This window comes from Prionailurus viverrinus, chromosome D4, assembly GCF_022837055.1.
Source record: "Prionailurus viverrinus isolate Anna chromosome D4, UM_Priviv_1.0, whole genome shotgun sequence".
NCBI lineage: Eukaryota > Metazoa > Chordata > Mammalia > Carnivora > Felidae > Prionailurus > Prionailurus viverrinus.
In genome coordinates, this window is record NC_062573.1 from 22355366 (window position 1) to 22372528 (window position 17163).

The window sequence follows — 17163 nt, forward strand, 5'->3', positions numbered from 1 at the left end:
GTTAGTTTGCTAATCCATAGTGTGGTACATGAGCTAAATACCATGGTCTATTTCATCTTGAACTTTTATCAGTTCTTACACTCTCATTAAGAAAATCATTTTTGGGGCACCTGGGTGGCTCAGTCGGTTAAGTGTCCGACTTCAGCTCAGGTCATGATCTCACGATTTGTGAGTTTGAGCCCCGTGTGGGGTTCTGTGCTGACAGCTCAGAGCCTGGAGCCTGCTTCAGATTCTGTCTCTCTCTCTGACCCTCCCCCATTCATACTCTGTCTCTGTCTCAAAAATAAATAAACGTTAAAAAAAAAAAAATTAAAATCATCTTTGAGCTCAAGCCATTAATAGGTTACGGGCTCTAAAGAGTTGCACTCAGGTGTTCACAATCTACTAGAACTAAGGTGTGTTCATTTACTATTATCCAATACTCTTCGATGCCTTATGAAAGGGGGATGGGAATAGAGAATGATCTGTAGAGACGGTGGTTTCTAAGTACAACTTGGGAGGATGGGTATGCTGTTGACACAGCATTAAGAACATGAGCAAACACAAGAAGAAAGCTGTATTCAGGAGTGGCAACTGTTGCAGATTGGGTGGCATGTAGGGTTCATAGAGGCAGTTAGTTTAGGATAAGCTGAAACTCCATAAAGTGGGCTGTTAGAGGCTTAGAATGCCAAACTGTTAAATGTGTAGTAATGTACGTGAGGAGCAAGATGCAGAAAGGAGTAATGAGCCTGACACTAAACTCGAGAAGATGCTTATGACCATCAATAAGAGCCCATCCTACAAACTACATCAGAAAAGTTGTGTAAAGGATAATATGTCAAGCTTCAACCTATCAAAGAAAACTCTGGCCCTTAACTGATGGCAAGAAAAGGGGCAGCTTATGCCTACTGTTCTGTCATACAATTAAGGGATTATTAGCCACATTTCACTAGATTGGTATAAAATGACCAGCGGCATGAGCTTTAGGATTAAATCACAATCTTTGTTCTCTATGATGGATGTAAGTGTATCTCTCCTTGCTCCCACCCACGCATGACAAGTATCTTGTCTACTAAAGGCAGAATGTGTGTATACCTAACACAGTTTGTTATAAGGACTGAGTATGGGATTTTTATCTGGACAGTCTTGAGCTTAAATCCTGGCTCCCCTCTCCCACCCCTTATTTTCTAGCTGTGGAAGTTTAGACAAGTTATTCAAGTTTCATACCTAGAGTTACATATACTAGGAAACCCCCCCAAATTTTTTTTGCTTTGTTTTACTTGCTTTATTGTGGTAGTATCAGACTGAACCCAAAATGTCCCCAGGGTATGCCTGGTTTATAGGATTCTGTTTGCTACAGTTGAGAATAAATATGTAGTTGGAGTATTACATAATGTAGATAATCCTTTCTTGATACAAATAACACAATGCAACAAGGGATCGCTTCTTAGTTGCCATGTGGAATCTGAAACTCAATTAATAAAAATATTGCCCCTTATAACATTAAAATTAACTGGTGATTCCTGTACTTAGAAAGGCTATTTTACTTATCCATGCAGGATTTTGTAGCATCACACATTAGTCAAGGGAAACCACCATTGATTGCGTTATGCAGATCTTCAAAATGTTAACACATTCCACAATATAAAAAAAAATCCTGTTAATATGACCACCAGTATTATCAGAACAGTCTTTATTGAGATGTCCAGCTCACAATGACAAATACAAGTTTGCCAGAATTCTAATTTTCATTTGAAAGCTACAATCTTAGTATTTGCAACAAATGTCAGGTTAATATGACAGGTTCATACTGTTCATTTTTAAGAAATGTCTAACCAAATGCCATAGACTTAATAACCATAGTTTGTCTTAGTCACCTGTCCAAGTAAAAATGCTTTTCCATGAAAAGTTATTTCAGACTACAACAGAAACAAGAGCATTTCTGCAAAAGAACCATGTTTTGGTATGCAGAAATGCTTTATAACATAACTCCCATTTTATCAGATTATTAAAGACGTACTCAGGAGGGGGGGATAAAAAAATTTTTATAGCTTCATTAAAGACACTTTTAAGTGAGACCACCATTAAAAAACAAAACAAAAACATTCAAATGCATGGAGGTGAAAATGCTATCAGTATTGCTAGCACAGAGTGCTGCCCCACCCTGGTTTATGCCTAGGTGACAGTTCTGCCCACCATTCATGCCAATGTCAACATGTGAGTTGACACATTCTGCACCCAACTCAGCTCCGAACATTCCAAATTTCTCCTATTCTGTGCTTTGACTTTTCATGTTCTTAAGACTGTCTTTTGAAAATATTCTTAAAATTTTAATGTTCCTTGATACTTTTTTTCTTCTTCTTTTGAGGTTTGTGTTTTTTTGGTGTGTCCTAGGAAATCTTTGCCTAATCTAAGGTCACAAAAATTTTGTTTTCTTCTAGAAGTGTTATAACTACTACTTTTAGGCCTATGTCTCATCTTTAGTTATTTTTTTGTGTATGTTGTGAAGGGCAATGTTTTTTGTTTTTGTTTTTTTGTGTAAATACCTAGCTGTTGGTACCATTTATTGAAAAAAACTGAAAATGGCTTATTATCGCCTGTAAATGTTATCAGATTCAGTTTGCTAATATTTTCAGGGTTTTTGCTCTTCAGACCATGAGGGCTACCAGGCTGTAATTTTCTTGTTTTATAATGTCTTTGTCAAGTTTTAGTATTAGAACCCTGGACTTATAACAGGTTGGAAGTGTTCCCCTGCCCCCTCCCCACCCCCCACTTGTCTTTGAATAGTAATATTTACAAATAAAACCACATGGAACTAAAGTTTTCCTTGTGAGAGGATATTTAATCATTTCAATTGCATGAACAGATGTGAAGCTATTCAAGTTCTGTCTACTCTTGTCAATTTTAGTGAGTTTTATTTTTCCAATTTTCCATTTTGTCTAAGTTATTGAATTTACTGGCATGAAAAGCATCATAATTTTGCATCCTTTTAATTTAGGTAAAAGCCACAGTGGCAACTCTTCTTTCATTCCTGATATTAGTGACTTGTAATTTCTCTGGTTTGCCTGAATGGTCTAATTACAGATACCTGGTTCTCAAAACAAAATCAATATGTCAGCTTAATTTTCTCCCAACTATCTGGAAACTTAAGAAATAGATTCCAAAAGAATTCAATAGTCAGAAGAAATGTCAAAGCAAATTAGAATATATTTTGAAGTTAAAGTTGAAAATGCAGCATATCAAAATCTGTGAGGTGAAGCTAAAAGATTACTACCTAAGAGGGCCAATGATAGCATTAATTGCTTGCTACAAAAAGAGATCTCAAATCAACAATCTAAACCTCTACCATAAAACTAGAAAAGAGCAAAATAAGCCCAAAGCAGAAAAAAGGAAATGAGACAAAATCAGTAAATGAAAACAGAAAGACAATAAAGTAAATGAAATAAAAAACTGGTTCTTCGAAAGACAATAAAATTGACAAACTTCCATCATGACTGACAGAGGAAAAAACAAAAATTACCAATATCTGGAATGAAACAAGTGATAACTTCAGAGCTTGAAGACATCAAAAGGATAATGAGGAAATACCATGACTGCTGCACACAAATTTGACAGTTTAGATGAAATGGAACAATTCAGCAAAAAACACAAACTATCACAAATCACTTGTTGTAAAACAGATAATTTAAACATCCCCATAACTATTAAAGAAATTGTATTTCTATTCCCCCCATCCGGCCCCCTAATCTCCAGGCCTAGAGAGTTTCATAGGAGGATTCTAATATTTGAAGAATTATTAACACAAATTCTATATAATTATACAGAAAATAGAAGAGGGAACATTTCCCAATTAATTTTGTGAAGTTAGTATTACCCCAAAACCAAACAAAGCCAGAAAAACAAAACAAAACAAAACAACCTATACAGACCAAAGCCCTTAATGAACACACACAAAAATCACAACCAAGCTATTAGCAAACAGAATCCTATAAAACAGGCATAACCTGGAAACATTTTGGGTTCAGTTTGATACTACAATACAGCAAGCAAAACAAGGCAAAAAAATTTTTTTGGCTTTCCCAGTGCATATAAAATTTCTATTTATACCCCCCTTTACCATATATTCATCTGTTTTGATTTCTTTTTTTTTTTTTTTTTTTTTTTTTAATTTTTTTTTTTCAACGTTTATTTATTTTTGGGACAGAGAGAGACAGAGCATGAACGGGGGAGGGGCAGAGAGAGAGGGAGACACAGAATTGGAAGCAGGCTCCAGGCTCTGAGCCATCAGCCCAGAGCCTGACGCGGGGCTCGAACTCACGGACCGTGAGATCGTGACCTGGCTGAAGTCGGACGCTTAACCGACTGCGCCACCCAGGCGCCCCTGTTTTGATTTCTTAAAATCAGATGGTATTTGTCTTTCTCTGATGGACTTATTTCACTTAGCATAATACATTCTAGCTCCATCCACATTGTTGCAAGTGGCAACATTTAATTTTTGATGGCTGAGTAATATTCAAAAAGAGATCAAACCACAAGAGACTTACCGATAGAGAACAAACTGAGGGTTGATGGAGGGCCATGGGTTGGGGGATGGGTTATGGGTACTAAGGCAGACACCTGTGATGAGAACTGGATGTTGTATGTAAATGATGAATCACTGAGTTCTACTCCTGAAACCAATATTTAAATTTAAAAGTTACATTTACACTGTAATCCATTAAGTGGGCAACAGCATTAGGTCTAAAAAAAGTATGTATCTTAAAAATAGCTTATTGCTAAAAAATGCTAACCATCATCAGACTTCAGTGAGTCATAATCACTGATCACCATAACAAATATAACAAGGAGAAAGTGTGAAAGTATGTGAGAATTATCAAACTGTGACAGACTCAAAGTGAACCAATGCTGTGGGGAAAAAGGGTGCTGGCAGACTTGCTGGGTGCAGGGTGGCCCCAAACCTTCAATCTGTAAAAAAAAAACGCAGTTACCCGTGAAGCATAATAAAACAAGGTATGCCTCTACATAAAGAGAATTATAGACCATGACCAAGCAGGGTTTAATTCAGGAATACCAGGCTGGTTTAATATTCACAAATTAAGCGATGTAATTCATTCTTAACAGGCTAAAGCACTTACATGATCATATCAATCAATGCAGAAAAAGCAATGAACAGAATTCAATAACCCATCCATGATAAAAGTGACCAAACTAGGAACAGAAGGAAACTTCTTTAACTTGATAAAGATTATAAACCAAAAAAGCCTATGGCTAACATTATACTTAGGTGGTGAGAGACTGAATGCTTTCCTCAGAATTTTGGGGAAAAGGAAGATATGCCAACTCTCATTATTTATACCACACAGTGCTGGAACTTCAAGCCAGTACAGCAAGAAAGGGGAATAAAGGCCCACAGATCAAAAAGGAAGAAAACCTGTCCTGGTGCAGACAACATGATGGCGGGAGTGGTTGGCCTATTTGATTACCTCACTGTATCAGAAGAGAATGGATTCTCAAGTTTTTGCTTTTGCATTTGTTAGGGTACATGAAATGCCCAACTACCCCCCCCCCCCAAAAAAAAACCCAGAAGGAATCCTTTTCAAATGTTTGACATTCTTCCTAGAAATAATTTTCTCATGTTGTGTATACTGCTCACCCAGGTGTGTCTTAAATTTATTATGTACAATGAACACAAATGTTCAAACTGTCAGAAAGGTAATACTCTGGAGCCCAACTGCCAAGACTGGTATCTTGGCTCTGCCCCTAACTACTATCACCACAGACAAGTCTGGTAACTTTTGTGCTCAATTCAATTTCCTCAATTATGTAATGCTGATCAACAGTACTTACTCAAACGTGAAAACAGATGCAAATACGAATAGCCTCTGATGTCTAGAAAGAGCTCAGTAAAGGTTACTTATGTTATTGCAGAACTTTAAAGGTCCCTGACTCTCCCCTTCATGTTGTCTTCTAATCACAATATACTGACATTACTCATAAAAATTTAATGTTTGAGGATTATCATCAAAAAGCATGATATATATGAGACAAAAATTAAGGAAGCAAATAGAAAATCTGAGGTAAAGAAAATTAGTTCAGATGTCAAAATATAACCTCACAAGTTATTTATCAAATGTTAGTTAAAACAGCAATGAACTACCATTTTATAACTAGTAAATCAGAAATAATAAAACTAACAGCCAGTGCTGACTGGGTTGTGGTCAACAGATATGCGATCTTACTGCAAGTGTGAACCGACAGAACTGTTTTGGCAAATAATCTTCAATACATTTGAAAGGAAATAAAAAACTCCTGTCTGTTACAGGTGAAATTAGACTTCCTGTAACTCGGCATTTATAACTTTGTCTCCCTCTCCTCCCATAGTGGACAGAATGAATTCCAGATTCAGTCCTTTCCAGTGTGTCCCATTGTATCAGTTACCTGGATGTTATCTGACATCCTCAGTTGTGTATGAGAAGGATGAGGAATGTTAAAGCCAAAGCCAAGAACCATAAGCATATATTAGGGAAAGGGTCACATAAAGGAACTGAGTATCAAGAAGGGATACAGGGCCAAAATAATATACTCAAGATCAGATTAGATCATGTGAGCGCTTTCAAAATTCAGAGTTTGGAGACACTCTGGTGATGCAGAACTACACATAGTAACCAAATGGGTGTTTGTTAGCGCTTCTTTTGAGTTCTTAAAGGAAATTCAACCTTTTGACCTGGAAAGCAGAAGACACTAAGATATATAATAATCATCAAATTTTGAGTTCTTTTGGTAGAATGGATGGATCTATTTATATATTCATCAGACTCAAGGAAAAAGATAAATTTGGTTTAGTCTGCTGGCTCCTACATTCTCATTCACCAACAGACTGTTATTAATTGGATTATGAAAAGGCTAATAAGAAAAATCTTTGAAAACATGAGGAGACTTAATGCAACATACTTTCTCCCAGGCTTCTATTAAAATACTAGTGAAGATTTTTTAAAAACTTAAGATTGCACAGACCAATTACTAAGCATATAGAAACATGATCTCCAAACATCATTAAAGTGAGAGAATCTTTCCAAAGGTTTCCCATCTGGGTCTCAATCAGGGCTCTGCCATTGTATCTTCACAGAACTAACAACAAATAGGTTGGTGCATGCCTAACAGCTTCCTGTGTGTTCCCTTTGTTGGTCCAGACACTTGCTTTATAATTCTTACCTAAATGACTTTCTTAACAACAGAAAACACATTAATATTACCTTAGGAATTAAACTAATTAAAAGCTGACTATCAGCTATATTTATCTTATAACTTAATTCCATCTGTTTCTTTTTATTTTTACCTTTTACAAACAATGCACCACCAACCAGGTATCTCAGGCTCCCTAGTATAAAGAATTGTGTAAGAAAAAACATTTGAGGACATGCATAAAATCACAATCACAGTAATTGGACCATAGTTACACTGATTAAGAAAAGAGGCATCTATGTTCATTTATAAGTGATTACATAAAGGAAGAGAAAATACAGGTTAAGTAACAAAACAACATTGCATTTTACATAAATAAGTAAATCCCAAGGTCTTTATGTTTAAAAAACAGGTCAAGGTAAAGGAGTAAATCTGTACTTTTAGCTTCAAAGGTGGTCATTTGGGTCCTTTTGCCTTGGATGTAGTTTCCTTAGGAATCTTTCCATTTTGACACTGAGTAAATCTGGCTACTGTAGACACACCATCCACAAACTTGGTTTTGAATAGGACATTTGCATTGTTGAACATACCCTCCTTTAGGGACACCACAATGAACTTGAGGGAAAAAGAAAAAAAAGCATAAAAGGTATTTTGTAATTTGAAGAAAAGCACTCCTGTTTTTATTCTGGGACTAAGAATTGTCTAGAGATATTTTGATTTTATTTCTTTCAATGCGGGGCTCAAAGCAAATGCAAGTAACAAATAGTTATAATATTAGGCACCTAAATGAATTCTAGCTTTCTATATTTGGGTTTTAGGAGTCTTAATTTTACCTCGAGTGCTTCATTACCCAAGTTTACTATTTCCTGCTGGTTGACTGCTTGTTGCTATCCTCTGCAGCTGGCATCACTGTTTTGTTGCTAGCTCTAAATGCTCTGGTGAAATATTTTTCTTTGTGATATTGCAAAAATATCGAAGGCTACAAGTTCCCACAGCACTACCACTAGTCAAATGGAACACTTACAGAATTCAAAATAGGCACCACTTCACTGTTAACCTGGTAAAAATGGACCATAATAAATAAGTCTACGCTAACTACGATTAAGTGAAACCCCCGAGTTGTACACTGCATTATCTATATAACCATACTTGGCAGCCCCAGCTCCTGCAGCAACAGTTCAATAAAAACTAACTGTTCTTAAAGGGGCTTTTCTCTACTTCCCACCCAGGAAAAATGACCAGTACCCCATCAAGTACCACATGATTTTCTGATGCCTAGGTATGTTCCTAAGCCAGTCTTCCTTTGACTGTGTATCCTTTGGCAGCAAGCTAGAGAAAATAATGACGTTAACCATATTTAATTTCTAATTATGAAAAACTTAGACTCTCCCTCATGATACAACCAACAATTGTCATGCCTGGCTCTTTCTGTAACAGTAAACCAAACCTTCTTTCCTTATTCGAATGTGCATATATGTAAATAATCACTGTATATTTAAAGAGATACAATGCTTTCATGTTCTTCAATCCTAAATATCTTCGTATTGGCCATTACTAAAGAATAGTTTTTGCATAAACACATACTATACGAAAACTATCACGGAGACATTGTCTTCCTGGTTCTCACCTGAGAATGCGTGAAATGAGTCCGCAGCATTTGTCCGATGTTTTGGGTGTGAGAAAGGTCCAAGGCTGCATCTACCTCATCCAGGATATAGATTGGAGCAGGTTTGAAGAGGAGCATGGACAATATTAATGACAAAGCCACTAAAGACCTAAGAAAAGACCAGAAGAAAAGTTATCAAAATTTGATTTTACCATTTTTTACCAAAATACTGAAGCAAATCTGCTGTCCTTTTATGGATAGTGCAGATTTAGCTGAAAGACTGCCATGGAAATAATTTAAAGTTTCAAAGTTCAACACTTCTGTTGGTATTAAAATGTTTATTTCAGCTTTTCAGTTTTTCTCTTCAAGTTTTATTTTGAAACTTATTTATCTTGAAACAGGTTTACATTCTTTCCCGTCAAATAATCAGGATTTTATAATTGGCACTTATCCTTAAGGAAAGAGCATGTTAATTTTTTTCTTTCCTTCCCCAGTTGCTATTAGATGCCTTGGTAGCAGGTGAGTGAAGTCTTAACAAGTAAGTATATAGTCAACAGCTACTATCTTTGTAATACTAGAACTGGTTTAGGTACCCTCTTTCAAACTTTTACTATGTCTGCATATGTGTGCACGTGTATGTGCGTGCACACACACACTCTTTATTGGCACCATTTAAGAGTAAATTGTATAGATTATGACCCAGTAATCCCATAATACTGGGATTACTGGGAAGTAATTCCCAGTGTCAGAAATTCAAACAAACAATTGTATGATGGTTAATCTTGTGTGTCAACTTAACTGGATCACAGAGCACTCAGATATTAGGCTAAACTTTATTTCTGGGTCTGAGAATGTTTCTGGGTGAAATTAGCGCAGTTTGCGCTCTCCAATGTGATTGGACATCACATAATCTGCTGAAGTCCTGAATCATAAGAAAGGTAGAGAAAGAATTTGTTCTTTCCTGCCTCATTTACTCGAGTTGGGACATGGATATTCAGACTCAGTGTTCCTGGTTCTTAGGACTTCAGACTCAGACTGAATTATACCACTGGCCTGCCTAGGTTTCCAGCTTGCAGACAACAAACTGGGGGCCTTCTCAGACTCCACGTTAAGATGAAAATTCCTTTTATACACACAAACATACCCTACTAGTTCTGTTTCTCTGGAGAATCCCAATATACCTTATTTAAAATTTGCAGTTACACATCTGAGTTTCTATAGCTTTTTTTCAGTTCTCTTCTAGCTAGTCATCCCCATTACTGTAGCTGTTTTTTTTCTAATCAGGTATCATGATAATTCTTAGATTTTTTTTCTTTACCATAAAAAACAACAGTGAGATTGACATCTACCTCTATAAAGGGCAGCTGACGTCTCTCAAGCAACCTAAAGTTATTTTTTATTGGCTTTCTCTGTACCAAATGTTTAAGGCATTGAGCTTTCTTTCAACTTAATTTTGCAGGGGGGGGAAAAACCTCACCAAGAAAAAAAAAATTCTCATCAAGAGTTAAACTAGTATGCTGGGTATGTATCTAAAATAATGGTATTTATGTGAAGATTGTATCATCTTAATTATAGAAATAATTTTCAGGTCTCAAAAAGAAAGTAAGCGTATATTTTCTGTTCTCCTCAAAACATTATCTAGGACTTTGGCAAAAAAGTCAGATGTTGGGATTTGAACTGTAGAATTCAACTTTGGTTAACAGGCACCAGAAGGTGTCTTAGACTGTTAAAATATTTAGGAATTTTATCGTAATGAAATATAATCAGGGGAGTACTATTCTCATAAAAATGGCAAAGGCCTTCATTAGGGAAATTAGCAGGTCTTAGTATTTTCTACATACATAAAAGTTACATGATGGCATCATAGGGCACATGAGAACAATTTAAGAACTACAGATTGCACATCCTACAGGGGACAAAATAGAAAATTAACAACTGTCTTTAATTATGTGAATATTCACAATTTTCTCTCAGTAGGCTTTAATTATTTGGTTCTCTGCAGGTAAGGAGTTAGTCCACATGACCTCTTAAGTTTTTCCTTAGTATGCCGATTGTCTGAATCACCATGTAAGGCTGGGGAAAAACTTCCCTGAAGTCTACAGCATGCTATTTCCAACATTATTCATTCCTTTATGCAGATCTGAGTTTTTTCATCTGGTATCATTTGCCCTTTATCCAAAAACTTCGTTTAACTTGTACGGTTCTGCTAAGAGCAAATTCCTCCAGCTGTTGTTTTTCTGAAAAAATACTTACGTTGACTTCCATTTGAAGAATATTTTGATTAGACATAGAATTCTAGGTTGCCATGTTTTTCTTTTAGCACTTTCTAGATGTTGTTCCAGATACCTGGCTTGCATAGTTTTTGACAATAATCCTAAAGTCATTTTTATATTTGTTCCTTGGTATGTAATACTATGCCTCTGGCTGCCTGAAGACAAATCACAATTTCATATAACATGGCTTGCTGTGTTACTGTATGTATGTCACGGGAGAGGTTGTGTGGTGTTTATCCTACCTACTAAGTCTGTGGGTTTATAGAACTCATCAAAACGGGAAAATTTGGGGACATTATTTCAAATATTTTTCTTTACCTCTTCCTCTCTTTTTGGAACTCCAATCACATATATGTTAGATGGCTTAATATTGCCCCACAGGTCACTGTTTACAGTTCTGTGCTTCTCACTTTAGCTTTAACTTTCTATTGCTGTGTCTTCAAATTCACTCATGTTTCTACACTGTTTAATCTGCTAATGTCATGTGAGCTTTTCCTTTTGGGCATATTTTTTATCTCTAGCAATTCTACTAGATTCTTTAAAAAAATTTTTTTTAAATATTTATTTTGGGAGAGAGAGTACACGTGAGCAGGGGCGCAGGGGAGGCAGAGAGGATAGAGAATTCCAAGCAGGCTCTGTGCTGTCAGTGCAGAATCCAACACTGGGCTCAAACCTGCAACCCATGAGATCATGACCTAAGACGAAATCAAGAGTTGGACACTTAACTGACCAAGCCACCCAGGTGCCCCCTAAATTCTTTTTTTTTTTTTTTATAGCTTACATTTCTCATCACATTCTTTTCTCCTTGTAATTCTTAGAACTAATTAATGTAATACTATAACTTCCTTGTCTGCTATTTTCATCACCTGTCATTTCTGGGTCTGTTTCCATTGAATAATTTTTCTCTAAGTTACACGTCATTTTCTTGATTTCTGTCCAGTACTTTTTATCAGATACCAGACACTGTGTTCCATTATAGTCTCAAATTTTGTTGTCTTTCTTTAAAAGCATTAGGCTTTGTTCTGAGAAACACTTTAGCTACATGAGGATCAGCTTGATTTCTTCAAGGCTTACAATGAACTTTGCTGTGTGTAAAGACTAGCCTTCACTTCAGGGACATTACAGACTGAATGCTAGGGTGCAGCTTACTGGGGCCTCCCAAAATTCTGTTTCTTTAATTCAGTGAAACTACTATGATTTGTGTTGATTTCCCCCTCCCTGCATCTGCAATCCAGAAATTCTATGGAGAAAGCAGACATGAACCCTGAGCTTAGCACTTTTGTTTTATTGCTCACAGGATTCAGACTCTTCGGCTACTAATTTCCCAATGTCTGAAATCAATTGTTTTTCATAATTTCATCTCATTTTCCAGCTGCTTACCCTTATTTCCTTTGTTGCCTACTATTTTAATCACAAGTTCTAACCACAATCTGCAGTCTTACATATTAACTTCCTTAAATTGTACATTTAAGATAGCTAAGCAAAACAAAACAGCAAATAGGTCAGCAATGAGATGATGGATTGTAATAAGAGGATTGAGGAATTCTAAATCTGTAAAGGGATTACTCACCTCTGACCACCACTAAGTTCAGTTAGGTTTTCTTTCCAAGTATTTCCTAAAGCAACCTTGAACTCCAGACCATCCAATACAGTTTGCCCCTCTGGTGGTGCAAGCATAGCATTAGCACCAGGCAAAAGAGTAGAAAAAATAGACCCAAAGTCCTTGTTAACCTGGATTAAATAAATAAATAAAATATTATAGAAGGCTTTCAAAGAATCAAATTTTGATATGTGTATATTCAATCCAGCAGATACATTTTGTTGTCTGTTACTAACTCAGGTGTTGGCAAATTATCGCCTATGTGACAAATCTGGCCATGCCCATTCTTTTATGTTTTGTCTATGGCTGCTAGCACTAAAACAACAATCTAGTAATTGCAGCAGAGACTATATGGCTCACAAAGCCAGAAATGTTTATTACCTGTTCCTTTGCAGAAATAATTTACTGAGCTCTGCTCTAACTTTTGATACCTTTGTAAGCCATACTGTAGGAATCTTGAGAGACCTACAACTGTATAAGACACTGAGCTTGGAGTTGGAGAAGCAGAAACAAACTTTTTGGCATAACATATTCTCTTCTAAATCTTGTTCTCGTTTGACTGCTTTGATAGGCCAGTGGTTATCAGCTAACCTTAAAAAGCCTAAGATGAGGGTAAAGTCTAGGAAAAAAAGAGTCATGAAATCAAACAACCAGATCTGTTCAAGGTGTTGACTGGTACTTTTCTATAGGCTTTGTCTCAGCCAAAGAAGTTGTCAAAAGACAGGAAAAGGATTGGACCCCAACAGAAAAAGACTAAAGAAGCTGTTTGGCTTATCCCATCAAGCCCCAGTAGATTACTGAGAGACTTAGGGTCAATATTTTAGTTTGAAACTGGGTAATTTTTGTGCATACACACTTGATTTGAGAATTTGGCCACCTGTCTTCAAATACGTGACTAATAACCTTAGTTCAGGAAATCTGAGAGTGTATACATACACATGCACAACCATGAGGATCTGACAGTCATGTTCTCTAGAGAAATCTCTAAATTCAAGTGCAAATAAACAGTTCATGAATATTTGTAGTAATAAGGATCTCTACATACCAAAAATCAGTGCTACTGAATACAGATTTATCAAGGAATACAGTTTTAAGAGCAACTGAATACATGCTGGACAGTACCCTACACAGAGGAAACAGGTTTTAGTTTTATCTGGGATACATTTCTACAGCTAAGTGAGGTTCACCACAATGGGAGAGGACTGCTGTCTTTTTTTGAGAATGATGAAGATAGCAGAGTATTCATAAACAGTTTTGGTTCTTTTGCTTTTAATTTTTTGGGCAGGCAGGAGAAAGACACTAAAGAGAGGATTAAAATAATGGAATGCTACTGAACCCTGAACCCAAGTGAAAACTCCTCCAAAGAAGAAAAGAGAAACTTATTTATAGGCAAAATATAGCCCTATTCAAGATAGAAAATGCATTATATTCACGGATAGATAAAAGATGAAATGCAATCAAATTCTGGAAATCTAATATGGTTAAGAAGGAAATAGAAAAATAAAAGACACAGCCAGTGCTGAAAATACTCTGGCTTTGTGAATTGAGTATGCTAGAAGCCAGAAGGAAGTATATAATACTGATAACACTATTACCTCAATAGGTTATTATGAGGATTAAGTGAGAAAATTACTATGAGAATAGTCCCTGACATATAATAAGTACTCAATAAACTTACCTGCTTTGAGACAACTCTGGAAATTGGGGGAACATCAATTTAAAGGATAAATTTGTACTTGCATTAATCCAGGAATCACGTGGAAAACAAGAGACAAAACCTCTCAGACCTAGTGTTATATCCACACTTATACAAGAGTAATGGGGCCAACTTTATGCATCCATTTAAAAAGACACAAACACCACAGGGAGATGGAACACTGAAAATAAGTCCTAGGGTACTAAAAACCAGGTGACTGAAAGGGATAATTGTACTACCATTACTAAAAATGAAGTTTTCAGAATTCAGAAATAATTACAGAATTAAAAAGCAAAAAAGAGGCAAGGTGCCCAATTAAATCCCAGAGGCATGGGACTGTTAAAGTACCAAACAGCATAGTAACTATGTTTGGAATCTTCTGAATGAGTCTTTTGCTAGGATGGATACAGGAAAACTTCCACATAAGTGGATAGGGAATTATCCTAAAGGAGACAAACATATGCAACTAGGGAAGCAGAAATAAAAGTAAAGAACTGTGAAATCTGCCAAAGTTGTCCTAAAACAAAACAAACGTACTTGGGATTTTGTTGAATGAGAATCCAGTGAAAAACAATTCTAAACCTCTTTGCTTACTGCCCCAAATTTAGAGCAACAAGGGTGACAGGAGTTAGCAACTAAAGGCAATTTTAACTGGTCTTAATTTAGGAAAAGAGAATCCCAGTTTTTCCACCTCTGGCTATCTGATCTTAGGCTAGATCATCTATGTATGTATGCATTTATCTATCCATTCATCCATCTGCCTTCCTACCTACCTACCTATTCATTTTTAAATTTACATCCAAATTAGCATATAGTACAATGATATCAGGAGTAGATTCCAGTGATTCACCCCCTATGTATAACACCCAGTGCTCATCCCAACAAGTGTCTTCCTTAATGCCCCTTACCCATTTAGCCCATTCCCCCACCCCCAACTCCTCCAGCAACCCTGTTTGTTCTCTATATTTCAGAGTTTCTTATGGCTTGTCTCCCTCCCTGTTTTTATATCATTTTTGCTTCCCTTATGTTAATCTGTTTTGTATCTTAAATTCCTCACAAGTCATATATTTGTCTTTCTCTAATTTCACTTAGCATAATACCCTCCAGTTCTATCCACGTAGTCGCAAATGGCAAGACTTCATTCTCTTTGATTGTCAAGTAATACTCCAGTGTGTGTGTGTGTGTGTGTGTGTGTGTGTGTGTGTGTGTGTGTGTATACCAAATCTTCTTTATCCATTCATAGACACTGGGACTCTTTCCATACTTGGGCTATTGTTAATAGTGCTGCTATAAACATGGGGTGCAGGTGTCCCTTTGAAACAGCACACCTGTATCCTCTGGATAAATGCCTAGTAGTGCAATTGCTGGGTTGTAGGGTAGTTCTATTTTTAATTTTCTGAGGAAACTCCATACTGTTTTCCGGAGTGGCTGTACCAGTTTGCATTCCCACCAGCAGTGCAAGAGATCCTCTTTCTCTGCATCTTCTCCAACATCTGTTGTTGTGTGAGTTGCTAATTTTAGCCATTCTGACAGGTGTGAGGTGGTATCTCATTGTGGTTTTAATTTGTATTTCCCTGATGATGAGTGATATTGAGCATTTTTTCATGTGTCAGTTGGCCATCTGGATGTCTGGTGTGGAGAAGTGTCTATTCATGCGTTTTGCCCATTTCTTCACTGGATTATTTTTCAGGTGTGGAGTTTGATAAATTCCTTGTAGATTTTGGATACTAACCCTTTATCTGATATGTCATTTGCAAGTCTCTTCTCCCATTCTGCTGGTGCTTTTGGAAAAAAAAAATTTTTTTTTTTACATTTATTTATTTTTGAGAGACAGAGCACAAGTGGGGGAGAGGCAGAGAAAGAAGGAGACACAGAATCCGAAGCAGCCTCCAGGCTCTGAGCGGTCAGCACAGAGCCCAATGCGGGGCTCGAACTCACAAACTGTGAAATCATGACCTGAGCTGAAGTTGGACGCTTGACTGACTGAGCCCCCCAGGCACCCCAGTGTTGGTTGTCTTTTATCTTATTTTTTACTGTTTACTCACCTTACAGAGAGAGAGAGAGAGAAAGAGAGAGAGAGGGCAAGCTGGGGAGGGGCAGAGAGAGAGAGAGGGAGACACAGAATCCAAAGCAGGCTCCAGGCTCTGAGCTGTTAGCACAGAGCCCGACACAGAGTTGGAACTCACAAACTGTGAGATCATGACTTGAGTCAAAGTCTGAAGCTTAACCGACTGAGCTGCCCAGGAGCACCCCCACTGTTGGCTGCCCTTTAGTTTTACTGACTGTTTCCTTTGCTGTGCAGAAGCTTTTAATTTTGATGAGGTCTCCGTTTTCTTTTTGTTTTCCTTATCTCCGGAGATGTGTTGACTAAGCAGTTGCTGCGGCTGAGGTCAAATAGGTTTTTGCCTGCTTTCTCCCCTAGGGCTTTGATGGTTTACTGTTTTACATTTAGGTCTTTCATCCATTTTGAGTTTAGTTGTGTGTATGCTGTAATAAAGTGGTCCAGGTTCATTCTTCTGCATGTCGCTGTCCAATTTTCCCACCACCACTTGCTGAAGAGACTGTCTTTATTCCATTGGACATTCTCTCCTGCTTTGTCAAAGATTAGTTGGCCATACATTTGAGGGTCCATTTCTGGATTGTCTATTATGTTCTATTAATCTGAGTGTCTGTTTTTGTGCCAGCACTATACCATCTTGATGATTACAGCTTTGTAATACAGCTTGAAGTCCAGGATTGTGATGCCTCCTGCTTTGGTTTTCTTTTTCAAGATTGCTTTGGCTATTCAGGCTCTTTTCTGGTTCCATACAAATTTAGGATTGTTTGT

General features: G+C 37.0%; 1 protein-coding gene across 2 annotated transcripts in view; it reads right to left on the reverse strand.

The window, feature by feature from the left end:
• Positions 1-5034: 5034 nt before the first annotated feature.
• Positions 5035-17163, reverse strand: part of SMC2 (structural maintenance of chromosomes 2) — a 66546-nt gene continuing 54417 nt past the window's right edge. For both annotated transcript variants that reach the window (XM_047830514.1, XM_047830513.1), the window contains exons 23-25: positions 12611-12771; positions 8789-8936; positions 5035-7776 (exon numbers count right to left, since the gene is read on the reverse strand). In XM_047830514.1, the coding sequence (XP_047686470.1) occupies positions 7618-7776; positions 8789-8936; positions 12611-12771 (468 nt within the window). In that variant the 3' untranslated portion in view covers positions 5035-7617. The remainder of the gene's footprint in view (positions 7777-8788; positions 8937-12610; positions 12772-17163) is intronic.